The sequence below is a fragment of the Conger conger genome, chromosome 16 (assembly GCF_963514075.1).
Source record: "Conger conger chromosome 16, fConCon1.1, whole genome shotgun sequence".
In the NCBI taxonomy this organism is placed as follows: domain Eukaryota; kingdom Metazoa; phylum Chordata; class Actinopteri; order Anguilliformes; family Congridae; genus Conger; species Conger conger.
In genome coordinates, this window is record NC_083775.1 from 7010426 (window position 1) to 7026867 (window position 16442).

Below are 16442 nucleotides of genomic sequence, written 5' to 3' on the forward strand. Positions count from 1 at the left end.
ACGTCGTAGGAGGACAGGTTCTGCGGGGGGGGGCGAGGGACAGACAGGGTGAGGGGGAGGGGGGAGAGGCGGACTGGACACAGGGCTCATTCCAATCGCTTATTTTTCTCCCCTTTTTTCTTTCCCTCGCTCCTACTCCTAGCTCCACCCATCAGGAGAGGCTAGGAAAAGAGGCAAGGAAAAGAAGTGAAGTCGGGGAAATCGGGAAAAACATAATTTAGGCAAACGGAATGTCCCTGGCTCCTTCAAACGTCAGTTCGAAGCCACGTCAGTTACAGACGTGGCAGATGGGGAGAGGTGGCTCCACAGGTCAGTTACAGACGTGGCAGGTGGGGAGAGGTGGGTCCACAGGTCAGTTACAGACGTGGCAGATGGGGAGAGGTGGGTCTACAGGTCAGTTACAGATGTGGCAGATGGGGAGAGGTGGGTCTACAGGTCAGTTACAGACGTGGCAGATGGGGAGAGGTGGGTCTACAGGTCAGTTACAGACGTGGCAGATGGGGAGAGGTGGGTCTACAGGTCAGTTACAGACGTGGCAGATGGGGAGAGGTGGGTCTACAGGTCAGTTACAGACGTGGCAGATGGGGAGAGGTGGGTCTACAGGTCAGTTACAGACATGGCAGATGGGGAGAGGTGGGTCTACAGGTCAGTTACAGACATGGCAGATGGGGAGAGGTGGGTCTACAGGTCAGTTACAGACATGGCAGATGGGGAGAGGTGGGTCTACAGGTCAGTTACAGACGTGGCAGATGGGGAGAGGCGGGTCTACAGGTCAGTTACAGACATGGCAGATGGGGAGAGGCGGGTCTACTGGTCGATCATTTATACTGTATGTCACGCGCACTGAAAACAATACTTCCGCAAAATGGTAAATGTCAGGCATTTATATAGCGCCTTTATCCAAAGCGCTGTACAATTGATGCTTCTCCATTCACCCATTCATACACACACTCACACACCGACGGTGATTGGCTGCCATGCAAGGCACCGACCAGCTCGTCAGGAGCATTTTGGTGGTTAGGTGTCTTGCTCAGGGACACTTCGACACAGCCCGGGCGGGGGATCGAACCGGCAACCCTCCGACTGGCAGACGACTGCTCTTACTGCCTGAGCCATGTTGCCCCATGTTGCCCCCAAAGGATGTGCTCATGTTTCCCTGCTCAAAGGCAAGATTGGGAGTTCCTAACTTCTGCTTCTAGCTCCTAGAAGGAACATTTAACGGGTTGGAAATGTCCTTAAAGATGGCGGGCCTTGATCGATTTCCAGGTGAGGAGCAAGAAAAAGAAGAATAAGCGATTGGAATGAGCCCACAGTTCAGGGCTGAATCGGGGCTGAATCGGGGCTGAATCGGGGCTGACCTTGGAGTCGATGCTGATCTTTATGAAGCTGCCAATGATGGTGAGGACGTCGCTGACCACCAGCAGGAGGTACCAGCCGTTCACAAACTCCAGCCTGTCACTCAAACACACACCCCGGCCCAGGCGGTACCGGAAGAACCGCACAAACTCCTGTGTGTGTGAGTGTGTGTGTGTGTGAGTGTGAATGTGAGTGTGTGTGTGTGTGTGTGTGTGTGTGAGAGAGTGTGTGAGTGTGTGAGTGTGTGAGTGTGTGTGAGTGTGTGTGTGAGTGTGTGAGTATGTGTGTGTGAGTGTGTGTGTGTGTGTGTGTGTGTGTGTGTGTGTGTGTGCGTGTGAGTGTGCATGTGAGAGACAGAGGAGATGAAAAAGAAAAACAGGAACTTTAGTTAAATATTTAAAACCAAGCTTCACTTCAAATGTATGACAATAAATCAACTGTCTCTCTCTGTGCATCTCTCCTTATCTTTCTCTGTTGTACATTATCCATTTCTTCCCCCCCTTCTCCCTCCCTCCCCTCCCTCCCCTCTTTCTCCCCCTCTCTCCCTCCTCCTCCCCCCCTCCCTCCCTCTCTCTCACGTTCTGCAGGAAGATCCCGCGGATGATGGACCTCCCGCACAGCACCAGGGAGAGCAGACACACAGCCGCCACAAACAGGTCAAACAGCAGCCGCTGGTAATTCTCCGCTGGGGGATGCACAGAGACGGGCAGAGAGGAAATGAAAGACAGAACAAGAGAGAGAACAGACAAAGAGACTGTTACTAACCTGTCACCTGAAACCTGCCTCGGTTCAGTTTCTAATGGTAATGAGTAATAATAATAATTTGTTATTTAGCTGACACTTTTATCCAAAGTGACTTTTATACAAAGCAGTAGTTGATTAGACTAAGCAGGGGACAATCCCCCCTGGAGCAATGTGGGGTTTAGGGCCTTGCTCAAGGGCCCAACAGCTGAGCGGATCTTACCGTATATTGTGGCTACACTGGGGCTTCAACCATCAACCTTCTGGGTCCCAGTCATGGACCTTAACCACACGGCTACAGGCTTATACATGCGATCGCTTCTGCGTATCACTCTCATTTCTCCACCTCAGTCTCTTTCTCTCTCTCTCCCTCACCTCTTGGTTATCACTACATTTCTTTTTTATACTTCTTTAATGCTGTTTTCTCCCAGTTTGAAATGGCCAATCGTACGCATCATCGGTCACCATCGCGGTGATTCCTCCTGTTGCAGATCTCACCGCAGTGCGTGTGCCAATCAGGGTCCAGCGTTCAGAAAGCAAAAGCCCTGTTCCTTGCTTCTTCCGCTGATGAACACAGCCCAGCTGATCTCACTCATTAGTTCTCCCTCCTGACCGAAGAGTTGCACCAATTAGCACATGTGTTCGGAACAGAATCCTGGGGAGGACTTTTACTTTCTGAACCTGGACTTTCCCCCTCAGGCCTGTTCTGTGCAGCTCCAGGGCAGACCTGGGGTCGGCAGTGTGCCTCAGGAGAGCACAGAACACTGGTGTCCCAGGTGACCCAATCTCTCCCTACACTAGCACCTCCTCCTCCTCTCCTCCTCTCCTCTCCTCTCTCCTCCTCCCCCCGCGCTCTCTCACCGTGCCCCGACACGCTGGGGTCTGTGCACTCCTGGATGGAAGCGTGGTTATGGAGACTGATCTTCACCTGCCCGCTGTGAGCCTTATTATCCATCAGAATCTGAGAGAGAGAGGGAGGGAGAGGGGAGAGAGAGGGGGAGAGAGAGAGAGAGAGAGAGAGAGAGAGAACAGATGTAAGCACTGCCGCTAATGACATGTACACTTATTCATTTACATTCAGCACACAGCACGGCCTGTAGCGTAGTGGTTAAGGTACATGACTGGGACACGCAAGGTCGGTGGTTCTAATCCCGGTGTAGCCACAACAAGGTCCGCACAGCCGTTGGGCCCTTGAGCAAGGCCCATTGCTCCAGGGGAGGATTGTCTCCTGCTTAGTCTAATCAACTGTACGTCACTCTGGATAAGAGTGTCTGCCAAATGCCAATAATGTAATGTAATTTACATTCAGCAGCACATAGACTGGATAGATACTTCCTTACAATCATACATGCTCACACACACACACACACTGTGGTCAGTGATGGTGATGGTGTGGTCGTGTGTACACTGACCGTGATGGAGAAGGTGTAGCAGTCGGGGATCTCATTGTTGATGATGGTCTGGATATTAATGGCCTTCAACTGGAACTCAATGGTCACATTGATCAACCTGGGAAAGAGAGGGGGAGAAACATTTTCATTTACTCTGGTCATGCCAAATGCCTTTCCATCAGTTTTAATAGAATGTGTGCAAACGGGTGTGTCTGCATGTCTGAGTGTGTGTGTGTGTGTGTGGGTGTGTGTGTGTGGGGGGGGGTTACACTTCCTTCCAGTAAACACACAGTCAGTATGGTTCCGCACCCTTAAAGCACAAAATGTATGTATCCATACTGAACATGTAATGTACACTCAGTGACCACTTTATTAGGTAAAGCTGTACACCAGCTTGTTAAGAGGTTCAGTTATTATTCAGGCCAAACATCAGAATGGGAAAGAAATGTGATCCAAGTTACTTTGACCATGGAATGATTGTTGGTGCCTGACTGGGTGATTTGAGTATCTCATAAACTGCTGATCTCCTGGGATTTTCATGTACAAGAGTCTAGAGTCAGGAATTTAGAGAGAATGGTGCAAAAACATCCAGTGAGCAGCAGTTCTGTGGGGGAAGATGCGTTGTTACTGACAGAGGTCAGAGGAGAATGGCCAGGCTGGTTCAAGCTGTCGAGAAGGCAACAGTAACTCAAATCACCAGGCAGAAAAGCATCTCTGAACACCTCAAACCTTGAAGTGGATGGGCTACAGCAGCAGAAAACCAATAAGACTAAAAATAAGTCCAATGAATAACTGATAGAGCCATAACAGAGGCGACTGGAAAAGCACAGTAACACACAAGGACAGACGCGAGCACTGTTCACCCTTTATGAGTCACAGTATCAGTCTCCTAGCAACAACAGAGCGCAAATAAGTGAGCGCAGCTTTGCGGTCAAATGGAACAGTGACTGTGTGCATGCATGAATGCTGCTGTGTCATGCACGTTTGTGGGGGCTTGTGTGCACACCACTGTGTGTGTGTGTGTGTGTGTGTGAGTGTGTGTGTGTGTGTGAGTGTGAGTGTGTGCGTTTATACAATGTAGAGGTCTCTGTGTGAGTGTGTGTTTATACAATGTACAGGTCTGTCTGTGTGTGTGTGTGTGTGTGTGCGCTTTACAGGTCTGTGTGTGTGTGTGTGTGTTTATGTATATGTATGTGTATGCGTGTGTGTGTTTATGGACTGTGTGTGTGCGTGTTTGCGTGTGTGTTTGTGTGTTTATGGACTGTGTGTGCGTGTTTGTGTGTGTGTGTGTGTGTTTATGGACTGTGTGTGCGTGTTTGTGTGCGTGTGTGTGTGCGTGTGCGTGTGTGTGTTTATGGACTGTGTGTGCGTGTTTGTGGACTGAGTGTGCGTGTTTGTTTGTGTGTGTGTGTGTGTGTGTGTGTGTGTGTTTATGGACTGTGTGTGTGTGTGTGTGTGTGTGTTTATGGACTGTGTGCGTGTGCGTGTTTATGGACTGTGTGTGCGTGTTTGTGGACTGAGTGTGCGTGTTTGTGGACTGAGTGTGCGTGTTTGTGTGTGTGTGTGTGTGTGTGTGTGTGTGTGTGCGCGCATCTGCACGTCTCACTTGTGGAACTGCAGGGTGAAGTTCTTGTGGCTGTTACGCACCAGGAGTGGACTAGGAGGCGTGGCCATGGGATTCACTCCAATACAGTCTAAGAGAAACAGAGAGAGGGATCAGTGAAAAGAGAGAGAGAGAGAGAGAGAGATGAGAGACAGATAGAGATAGAGAGAGAGATGAGAGAGATAGAGAGATGAGAGATAGAAAGAGAGAGATGAGAGAGATGAGTGATAGAGATAGAGATGAGAGAGAGAGAGAGATGAGAGAGAGAGATAGAGATAGAGAGAGAGATGAGAGAGATAGAGAGAGAGATGAGAGATAGAGAGAGAGAGAGAGATATAGAGAGAGAGATGAGAGATAGAGAGATGAGAGAGAGATGAGAGAGAGATGAGAGAGATAGAGAGAGATGAGAGAGATAGAGAGAGAGAGAGAGAGAGAGCGAGAGAGAGCGAGAGAGAGATGAGAGAGATGAGAGAGAGATATGAGAGAGAGAGAGAGAGAGAGAGAGAGAGAGATGAGGTAGTCGTGTGAAATAACCTGCACAGGCAGCCATTACTGAAGCCAACACAAACAGACCGAAGAGACCGAAGAGGTGACAACAAACAAGCCTTCATCTGTGGTTCATATGCTGTTATTACTCCAGACGGGATTGGCTGGTTCTGACCACCTTTTCCTTTTGGTTCAGAGAATAATGTCTCAGTTCTTTCTGTATTGGCTTAGAGTCTCCTGCTTTCTTAATTCTCTCTTGAAACCATGTTAAATAATCTTATTTAACCATGTTAAATTATCTTTTTAATTATTTAACATGGTTATCTAATTATAGTCGCTGAGCACTAGGTACTCGTTAGACATATTATTTTGATGTTTTGGTCTTCTGCTGCGGTAGCCTATCCACTTCGAGGTTTGATGCGTTGTGTGCTCTTCTGCGTGCCACTGTTGTAATGTTGTTTGCATTAAGGTCACCCTCCTGTCAGCTCTTCTCCTCTGACCTCTCTCATAAACAACGACATAACCTCTAACATAGAGAAAACACTGTACGCTTCATAATGCGCTTCTGTTACCATGACTACTCGTACATTTGATTTTATATTGCAGACAAAGGATAAAAAACAGGAAGAGACAGTGGTCTCTGCGTCGCATTAAGAAGTCCACGGACTCTCCCGGTCTACCACGTGGAGAGACGGACTTCGGGAATAAACCGTGCCCCCTTTCTAAATTAATTTCGCGCGTGGAACTTCCTGAACGTACGCAGGAAACCGCATCCAAAACACGGCGGTCACTAAGCGCCATTTCAGGCCCTGCAGTGCAGTGGCTGCTGACTCACCCTCAATATGCGACTCCTATGATCCACAGATGATTTTAAGCACCGTCAGACCGGCCTGATGACCAAGAGTCAACAGAAAACAGGAAGTGAGACAGAGAGAGAGGGATGTGGGAGCGATGAGACGAAAGAGAGAGGAGGGAGAGATCGGACGTAAAAAGGAGAGAGGGCACCTGGTACATTTTGAGACAAGAGGAATAAGAGGAAAGAGAGAGAGAGAGAGAGAGAGAGAGACAGAGCGAGTAGAAAAGAGGAAGTGAGAGAAAGATGTCAGTGAGAAGGAGGGAGAGATTATTTACTCTTGACCTTCGGCACGTGCAAAACAGCCAGGGACTGGTGCAGAACATTTTAGCACACACAAATCCAAGAACACAACCAGTGACTGGTGCAGAACAAATACCGTGACCACTGGGGAGACATTAGCTCAAGAGCGTTCGGCTGGTAGTTGAAGAGTTGCCGGTCGTGTGAGTGCGCTGTGTGAATGGGTGAATGAGAGACATTAATTGCATTTGGATAAAAGCGGTCCATTTGCCATCATTGATTGTGTGGTTAGTTCTGCGGGAGTTAAAAGGTTCTGCACATGAAGGTCGACAGCCCAGTTCAGACCAAAGAAACCGTTTTAGAATGCTGCGGGGAGCAGTTGTGTAACTGTCGTTACCGGTGACGACGTGCGGGTCGATGTCGAAGGTGTCATTGGCCGGGTCGATGCTCCCTTTCCTGAAGTACCTCTGGCAGAGCGAGAGGGCGCTCTCGTTCACGCCCACCCCGAAAACGTACGCGTAGCGCCCCACCGTGGTGTCCGGCAGCGCCAGGTACTGAGGAAGAGGAAGAGGAAGACATGAGAGACTAGAAATAAAGGCACGTACAACTTACACAAGCGGAAAGACTTCAAACCATCCATCTTGACCGTCAAACCTCAACCTTCAAACCGCCTGCAGGTTAAGGACAGAACAGAACACAGGACAGAACACTTTGAAGAGTAGACCATTTAGATCAGGGGTCACCAACACGGTGCCCTTAGTATGACTCAGTACCCATGAAGTAGCTCTCAGTTTCAAAAAGGTTGGTGACCCCTGATTTAGATCAACCATTTAGATTCTTTTTGGAATGTTTTTCGTTATTCCGTATTCAGTGTTCAGATACCGGCGGTAGTGATTGTGACATCAGCATCAGAATGTTCAGGTAGGAACGCTCTAATCACACAGTTCTGATCTTACGCCTCTAAAGGGTGAATGCATGAAGGTCGCAGCAGGAGGCCTACCTGCTCGATGGCATACTCGATGTGGCTGTAGACGTCACTCTGCGTGTAGACCGTCAGTGGCTCTTCCACATCCTCGCCGTAGTCCTTCAGGAAGATGTTCTTGAAGGACGCGGTATTCTCCTCATTAAAGGTCACCACCATCTGGTTGCTGAGGCCAAACAGTACCAGCTAGCAGAGAGAGAGAGAGAGAAAGAGAGAGAGAGAGGGAGAGAGGTGGTGAGGGGGGAGAGAGCGAGATAGAGCAGGAGGGACAGGGAAGAGAGAAAGAGACAGACAGGCAATAGAGGGGTATGAAGGGGGAGGGTAGAGAGAGAAATTTCAGTGCATTTTCAGCATAATATTTACATTACATTACATTACAAGGCATTTAGCAGACGCTCTTATCCAGAGCGACGTACAACGAAGTGCAGATCAAACACAATTACACAAGTGTGAAGAGGACCTGAGAGGACAATATGGTTCCAAGTCCTAGTGTCACCATACAGAAACAATCGGAACCCTTGAAGAATACATCAACTTCCAAACTAGCATACCACAGTTGGCAGCTAGAATACCCCGAGTAAAACAATACAATAGCTAATACATATTTAATGTGTTCATGATTATTTCCTGATTCAACATTCAACGCCTTACCCCCTCATTAGATAGGGAGAATTTATATCTTTAATTTTGTTCATCTATATAAATCTAGAAACGATATCGGCTGCATGTTGATTGAAGGTGCTATGAGACCCTTTAAGGACGAGTCGACAGCTCAAACAAGATGGCCGCCGTCAGCCAATCAGATCTCGGCAGCCTTTCAAACCCGCGACCGTGACGAGACCGGACGAGGGCGCCGTGGGCCTCACCTGCACGGTGACGATGACGATCTTCAGCAGCTGCAGGCCCAGTTTGAAGGGCTTGCGGCCCTTGGCGTGGAACTTGTCACAGGGGCTCATGAAGAAGTACTTCAACTTCCGGCGGAGCTCCTCCTCTTGCTCCTCTTCCTCCTGCTCCGAGCCCCACCCTCCAAGCTGCCGGGGCCGGTGGTTGCCGAGGGTGACGGGGGCCACGGGGGCCACATGGTCACTGGAGTCGCTGGAGCCGTAACATGTGACCGAGGTCAACAGCTTGCCTCTCTCTGAGCGGGGAGACGCAGCGCAAGCGTGTCAGAAACTCAACTCCAACTTCAGTCCCTCATTATACAGCACATGTGCTTCCTGCCACGGCCCGTAGTGAAGTGGTTAAGGTACATGACTGGGACCCGCAAGGTCGGCGGTTCAACCTCCGGTGTAGCCTCAATAAGATCTGCACAGCTGTTGGGCCCTTGAGCAAGGCCCTTCACCCAGCATTGCCCCAGGGGAGGATTGTCTCCTCCTTAGTCTAACCAAATGCTTCTTTTCAAAATTCTAAGTGAGAGTTCTGGAACTCCATCGCTCTCAATCACCAGTTGCGATTGTTACCTCAGTATCAGAATGTTCAGAACTGAACATCCTAATCACATAATTGTGACCTCACACCTTAAAGGGGTCAACCTCCCCCCCCCCACACACACACACACTATGGACTTCTCCTTCTCTTCTAAAGCAAACACGAGAGAAACTGGAAAGACAGGGGTGGGGGGGGGGATGGTCTCATCAGAGCTGATGCGGTTTTGCTGCATGAAATAACATCTGCCCACTTCCTCTTTGGTGGTGATGGGGGGTACAAAGGGAGCCAGCGTACAGTGTAAAAGGTCTAAAAACAGGCACAAGGGCGATGGTGAGGGAGCGATGGTACATGTGTAATACAAGATAAGGCAACAGGAAATAGAGAACCATTATTACATTACATTATTGGCATTTGGCAGACGCTCTTATCCAGAGTGACATACAATTGATTAGATTAAGCAGGAGACCCTCCCCTGGAGCAATTGCCTTGCTCAAGGACCCAACGGCTGTGCGGATCTTATTGTGGCTACACCGGGATTAGAACCACTGACCATGCGTGTCCCAGTCATTTACCTTAACCACTACGCTACAGGCCGCCCTAGTTAAACACACAATTACAGTGCACAGCGGACAATGGAAAACAGTCATTTGAATAATGATGACATGGCGTGTCCGGTTAACATTTTTAAATTCTGCTTGTAGAGTACAGAGCTCGTCTGGCTCCCCTGAAGCTGTTGGGGAAGTGGAGTGCAGGTGGGTTACTACTGAAACGCACGGGCAGATCACAAAACAGAACTGCGGCTCGATCCTCACTCTCTGAAGTCCTTTCTGTGACCAGATCTTTTATGAAAGGATGATAAAGACGTCAGACCTCACTGAAAATCAGTTGATCAAACTGCACTATGCTTGCTAATCAGTTCTGACAACAATTTGTTGAGTGTTTAGATAGATTTTAAAAAGACAGTTGTTTGAGATTGAGGCTTTTAAATTAATTAAAGAGACAAACAAAGACTTGATACGGTGTGAGATACTCTTTAGCTTTTTGGCAAACTAAGCAGTAGGTTCACTTCGGGGTAGGAAAAGTTCAGGGCTGAATGGCCTGTTCTTTCAATTACTATATGTTATGTTATGCTATGTTATGTTATGTTGTGTTATGTTGTGTTATGTTGTGTTGTGTTATGTTGTGTTATGTTGTGTTATGTTGTGTTATGTTATGTTAAAATCCATGCTGTAAAATCAAGCTATGCCAGCTTGTGGCTGGTTGACAAAGCTTGAGCTGGTCAAACTATGTCAAGCTGGGAGCTGGCCTGTACTGGCCAACCAGCTAAACCATGTGGAACTGGGAGTTGGTTGGAATTGTTCAGCCAGCTGTTTTAAAACCTAACTTGAGCTGTTTTTTCCAACAGGGATAACTTAAACAACGTTTAAAAACGTAATTGTGTTGAGAAGGGCCAACTGGGAATGTGCCTGTGTAGATGTAGCAAGTCAGCTCTCTGATCAGAACAGCAAACAGTGTTTCAGTCTTGTCCCTTATGGGACGCCGTTTGTCCCGTAGACTGTATTGTTTTGGGGGATACAGTTCAGGTTGCTGTGTTGGTTACCAGGCGCCGCAAATGTGTGTGTTAATAGTCTGCAATACATAAGCTAGTATTAAATGAACACTGTCTCTGAGAAATAATACCATCAGCGCATTCAAAGTACATAATTAAATGCTATAAACTGAGTTTGTGTCTCATCAGTGACCGCAGAAGGACAAAAGCCCGCGGCAACTTTTCCCGAAGGGCGAAGGTGACACGGTAACATCGATTTCACCCTTCAACTCCGCGAGGTGACTGCGTATAGCTACGCGTGCGCCTGAGGGTTCCCTCCAACGACATGTTTACCATTTGCGAAAATCGTTTGAGAAGCCATAATTCTATCAATTTCACACTCTTACGAGGCTAGGCAACTACTTACTGGCCACCACAGGACACACCCACATTAAGAAGTTATGACTCGACGCGTGTGATGCTTCAGCTAATCGAATCACTTTAGGGTTCACAGAGGCTAGAATGAATGCAATGTTTTATCCATGAGAGCACCCATTCATGCTGAGTTTAGAACACCCTTCACTGTCCCTCCATCAAAACAGCCGTGAAATGAAGGCGGAAAAACAAAGGTGACAGGCACGTCTTCATACCTGCCCAATAATTATGTGGGAAATATTACATGGCATGAATGTCTGATATAACTTACAGGCTACAGTTCTCTTGTGCTGCTGTTATTATTGACGTTATAGTATATTTGGAGAACTCAACTTAGCTACACACGGTAACATGATCAAATTAAAAAACGATGTGAAATATTATAAATAGGCTAGCTGTTATGTAGAAAGCTCACAGCCGAACACCAAAAAACGTCCTCGTCGCATTTTGCTTGTCTAGTTAGCCTTTTACTAAAATATAATTTAAATATCAAGATGTAGATAAAATATTTCAATCAAAACGACATTCGCATACAATTCTGAAAGCCAGACTGGCTATACAGCAGGAAAGTTATATCGGTAGTCAGCTAACTAGCTGTAACACGAGCGTACTAACCTGCGTCGTGGTTGCAGTCGTTACAACCAGGAGAAGCCATGCCGATGCCTTGAAATACATAAATAACTGGAATAAATAGGGAATGCACTCAACAAATAAGGGAGAATCGCGGCCGAACTGGTCGACTCTGGGCGACAATAAGCCCACCACGTCGCTGGTTGACAGCAGCGCCGTACCGTTTAAAACCACAATAAACACGTCTCAAGACTTCCTCAGCAAACCACGTGACCCGAAACACGTGACGTAATACGCACCCGGCGAACTCACTCGCTCTGTGTCTAAAGACGGGCGTGTTTACCTAATTAACATAGCTTTGAACCAATGTCTACGGTTCATTGCACATCATTGCTCGGGCACATAATAACATGGCAACAACCATAACAACCGTGCAAACACATTAGATTATGAACCTCTACTTAAGTTTTTGGCCGTTCTGATTACTTTGTCAATAAAAAACAAATTAAAATATTCTGAAGGACCAAACACGCACTTCTTTCGCTGGATACGACTGGATACAAGCAACTGGTCTGACGTCGGCCAGAACCGCAGCAGCACTGCAGCAAAAGTCGGAATGACCTTATGTCCTATCGGGAAAAAATAACGCTACCTCATTCAGTCAAGGCTGCCCATCCTACTTACTCTGTGTTGTTTTGCCCAACAAGCTGGGGAAAAGGTTGATTCTATTTTACGAAAACATTTACTGCGGCCACGTTTCCAGGGGAAAACCATGCGCGTAACTTTTCTCACAACACAACCAGAACAAAGAAGATGTAAACCATTACACAGCAGGAATCCAACAGGTAGGTATTTCACGAAGCAGGATTAACGAGTTAGTTGGATAACCGCGTTGAGTAAAACCTGGAACAGGCCTTTTTACTTGGGCATCTCCAGTCCTGGAGGGCCGATGCCTATGCAGGATTCTTCTGCCACCAGTTACCCTGGCTCAATCAGGCAAATCATCGCCATATCCACCATGACCGATTCAGTCCTAAATTAGACCACCATAAAATGCTACAAGACACGAACATTTATCAGCTGCCGTTTAGATCGGATCATGTAAATGATTGGGCTAGTGAAATCATTAGGAATAGAACTTGATCAGAAATCCAGAAGCAGCCTTGCCTTAACACTGAATTAAGCTAATGTTCTAGATTTGGAAGGGTTCCAGGTTTTACTTCCAATGCAGTTATCCAGCAGACTCAGAAAACCTGCTTCCTGATACAGGACCCATATATGATTCATGTGTGGGTGTGGCACTCAAATGCTTATTTTGCAAAAAGGCATGTATAATAAACAAAAAAAATGTTTGCATGTTTGTAAAGTTTTTAATTTTATTGTAAGACTGCACATATACAAACACCAGTACTTCACAGGAAACCGACAGCAATCGTGTTAAGAGGATTGAACCTGTAGTTTGGCCCCTAGACCACCGATCTCTAGCGTTCCTCAAAGAACAGACACTCAAGTCCAAAAAGAAATCAGTGGTCTAAACTACCAAGTTTCAAGCCTGAAATCACTGCATATGCATCTGAACAAAAACACAGCACGATAAGCATATTTACAATCAAAAGTATCCAGGTGTTGTGAAAGGGAGGTTCAGTTTGAACCAATGGGAGGGCTGGGAGAAAGCTTCCAGGTCTTTAGGGCAGTGTCTGTCCATCAACACTTTTGTTGGTATCTTAAAACAAGTATGTTAATTTAGCATAATGTGTCTAGGACCAATGCACCCCTGTCTGCAAAAACGGCCGACTCTGTCACTCAATCAGATGACAAAATCTACTAGACACCCACAAGTAAGCCCCTAGCCCGGGTGCACGGCCCTGGTCCTGGGGGGCCGGTGTCGTTGCTAGGAAACACCGGTCTAGCTGGTTTTTGTTCCAACCCATTACCTTCAATTATTTTTTTGACAGCTCTAGAAATCATGTTGGTTCACTCCTGTACTGGAACACAGTAAATCACGTGGAAACACAAACCTGGAAAAGATCACTTTTATGTGTGAGAGATGTGTACTGGTACATCCCATTCAGTCCAGGTTTAAGTCCAGTGTTGGTTCAGCGCGCCTGTCCAATGAACAGGCCCTCGGTATATGATCTGTACTCATGTGTCTCACAAAAAGTGTGTGAATCAGTGTGACACTCCAGAGGTTAAACACTCTTATTTTTTCCACCAGCCTGTGAGGCAGAGGAGGTAGTATGTTTTTCTCTGCTCAAAAGGCGAGCTCACCTGCGATTGGCCCACGTTTGTCACCTGATGCCTTTTGACGAATCAGAGCCCAAACGTTACACGATCACACAGAATGAGGTCTTGCTTTTAGGGTCAGCCCCACATAGATCTCACTGACATTTAAAGCACACGGATTGGCTGATACGGTGGGCCAACACTGAACCGGCTACGCCCTGCAGCGGAGACAGATTGGTGAAACTGCTGCACTTACTCGTTCAAAAATAATAATAATCTCAAAACAAAACCTTACAGAGAAGAACAACACATTCACTCTGCCCTTTCATTAAGCCCCGCCCACCCCAGACCTGCCAGGCCCCGCCCCACACCCCCGGTAACCCCGCCTCCTTCACCGGCCGTCCAGTGCCTTGTCGCGGGCGATGACCGCCTCGTCGAACTTGATCATCAGGGTGGTGCCCTTGTGCCAGTGCGCGGTGACCTTGGCGGGGAAGCCGCTGTGCGTGAGGATGGCCTCCACCACGCCGGCGGTGAAGGCCGCGCAGTTCAGCGTGCTGTTCTCCTTCGGCACCGAGATGAAGGCGTTGATCAGCGGCTCCTTCTCGATGATGTAGTACGTCTTGTCGTCGTCGTTGGCCTGCTCCAGCTTGTCGGCCTCTTTCCCGAACAGGGCCTTCCACACGGACACCTGCGGCAAGGAGGGCGGGAGCCGTGTTAAAAAGACAGCACACGCTTTCTACACGGACACCTTTACATTACGTTACATTAATGGCATTTGGCAGATGCTCTTATGCCGAGCGACGTACAACAAAGTGCAAAGTGCATACCCCATACCAGGGATAAGTGCGCTGAAAGAACCTAGAGGGAAGTACAATTTGAACTGCTACCTGCACAACAAGGACCAGGGCCAATTTGATCATCGGAAATTTTTTAATTTTTTAATTTTTAATTGTAGTACCGCAACACACAAAATTCTTGAACAATGTATTAACCCCTTACCTAGCCAAACAATGCTTACCTAGCCAAATAAAACATCCTAATACACAAGTAAATGTGTTATTAAAATAGGGTTAAGACTACTATATAACTGTGACATTATATAGGTCCGAATCATTGAAACAATATTGAAACAGCATTAAGACAGACATGGTAAATGGTTGGAATTTCTATAGCACCTTTATCCAAAGTGCTGTACAACTGATGCTTCTCATTCACCCATTCATATACACACACACACACACACACACCAATGGCGATTGGTTGCCAAGACACCAACTAGCTCATCAGGAGCACGTTATGAGTTAGGTGTCTTGCTCAGGGACACTTTGACACACCCTCCGACTGCCGCTCTTACCGCCTGAGCCAATGCCACCCCACAGACATATCAATTTATTGGTTCCAAAGTAGATATTAGTAACTGTAACATGTGACAGTCTATCAGACACATGCACTTCTGGTGAGCAACTACTGCATCTCTCAGGCTCTGGTCATCCGGATTTGATTTCAGCACTAATCCGATTAAAAGATTTAAAAAATGTAAAAAAAGAACTCCGGCAACCTGAAAATGCAATCAAGCACTTAGATTACGACATTACACGGCCTAGGTGCATAAGAACGAATATTTAATTATGGGATTAAGTATAAACCACCGAGTACGTTCTCGTAGTTGCGCAAAGGATGCGCGTCTACAAAGTCGCCCTTCTCGGGCAGAGAAGGCCCACCTTGATGAAGAGCAGGATATTGAGAACCTTCGTCTCCCTCTTTCCGTTCTTCTCCCGCAGCACCAGCACGTCCAGCAGACTGGCTCCCACGCCCTGGCCGAGGTCTGCGAGGCGGGCCTGCAGCTCCGACACCGAGTAAACGCGGCTCTGGCAGTATTGCACCATCTCGGAGAAGAGCAAGGCGAAAGCGCTCACGCTGACCTCGGTCTTCGGCCGGGTTAGGGAGCGCTCGAGGATTGCCGATTTGCCCCTGGTAAAGCGGGTGTCCATTCTCTTGCGGGGCAGACAATTAAACGCGTCAACATGTTATTATCGCTAACATTTTATTAATATTTTTAATTCACATTTTGTTAATATTCATGTTTTAACAGTAAGAGTACATCTGAGTTCACCAGTTATCTAAGAGTAACCCGTTATTCTGACTACAGTAAGTAGGCTACTTCTGTTAGCAGCAAGTAATTTATAATAACCCAACTGGCAATATGAAACACTCGCGTGTCACCGACTGCAGGCTATTCTACAGATTTGTTTTTGTGGTGTAGCGATCCATCCAATACGAACTTGCTAAATAAAATATATGCATCATCTTCAACATGTTAATTCATTTGATTTCAAAGCCTACCTGGCGTTTCGGAATCAAGTGGTTCTGAAGTAAACACCCCGAGTTCCTCTTCCGGGTCACGTGTGCTTCGTCATTAGAGCAGAGCCTGCGCAGTTCACCGATCTTAATTGTATTCACGCAGCAGTCAAATTATATTTTGCGTTGTCGACCACGGCGACAGTTCTAAAGTGATGATCGTGAATAAGAATAATTCTGCTGAAATGAACTAATCTATTTGATTATCCAGTCTCTAAAACGTCTATGATAAAACAAACATTAATTCA

The 16442-nt window shown here is 47.2% G+C and overlaps 2 protein-coding genes across 3 annotated transcripts in view; both read right to left on the reverse strand.

Moving 5' to 3' along the window:
• LOC133114732 (mucolipin-1-like) overlaps positions 1–11874 on the reverse strand; it is a 14785-nt gene extending 2911 nt beyond the window's left edge. The window contains exons 1-10 of the mRNA XM_061224320.1: positions 11659–11874; positions 8519–8790; positions 7671–7838; positions 7068–7224; positions 5095–5182; positions 3510–3606; positions 2959–3058; positions 1935–2041; positions 1359–1508; positions 1–20 (exon numbers count right to left, since the gene is read on the reverse strand). The exon at positions 1–20 is cut by the window's left edge and continues 82 nt beyond it. Of these exons, the coding sequence (XP_061080304.1) occupies positions 1–20; positions 1359–1508; positions 1935–2041; positions 2959–3058; positions 3510–3606; positions 5095–5182; positions 7068–7224; positions 7671–7838; positions 8519–8790; positions 11659–11698 (1199 nt within the window). The 5' untranslated portion in view covers positions 11699–11874. The remainder of the gene's footprint in view (positions 21–1358; positions 1509–1934; positions 2042–2958; positions 3059–3509; positions 3607–5094; positions 5183–7067; positions 7225–7670; positions 7839–8518; positions 8791–11658) is intronic.
• Positions 11875–14193: 2319 nt separating this feature from the next.
• Positions 14194–16286, reverse strand: trappc5 (trafficking protein particle complex subunit 5). Of its 2 annotated transcripts, none has more exons than XM_061224421.1 (3): positions 16180–16286; positions 15558–15830; positions 14194–14524 (listed from the first exon to the last, which is right to left on the reverse strand). In XM_061224421.1, the coding sequence occupies exons 2-3, from the start codon at positions 15825–15827 to the stop codon at positions 14228–14230; spliced, it is 567 nt and encodes a 188-aa protein (XP_061080405.1). In that variant the 5' UTR covers positions 15828–15830; positions 16180–16286; the 3' UTR covers positions 14194–14227. The 2 variants fall into 2 exon arrangements, with proteins under 2 accessions (XP_061080405.1, XP_061080404.1); XM_061224420.1 differs by lacking the exon at positions 16180–16286 and adding an exon at positions 16033–16172.
• Between the last annotated feature and the right edge of the window lie 156 nt (positions 16287–16442).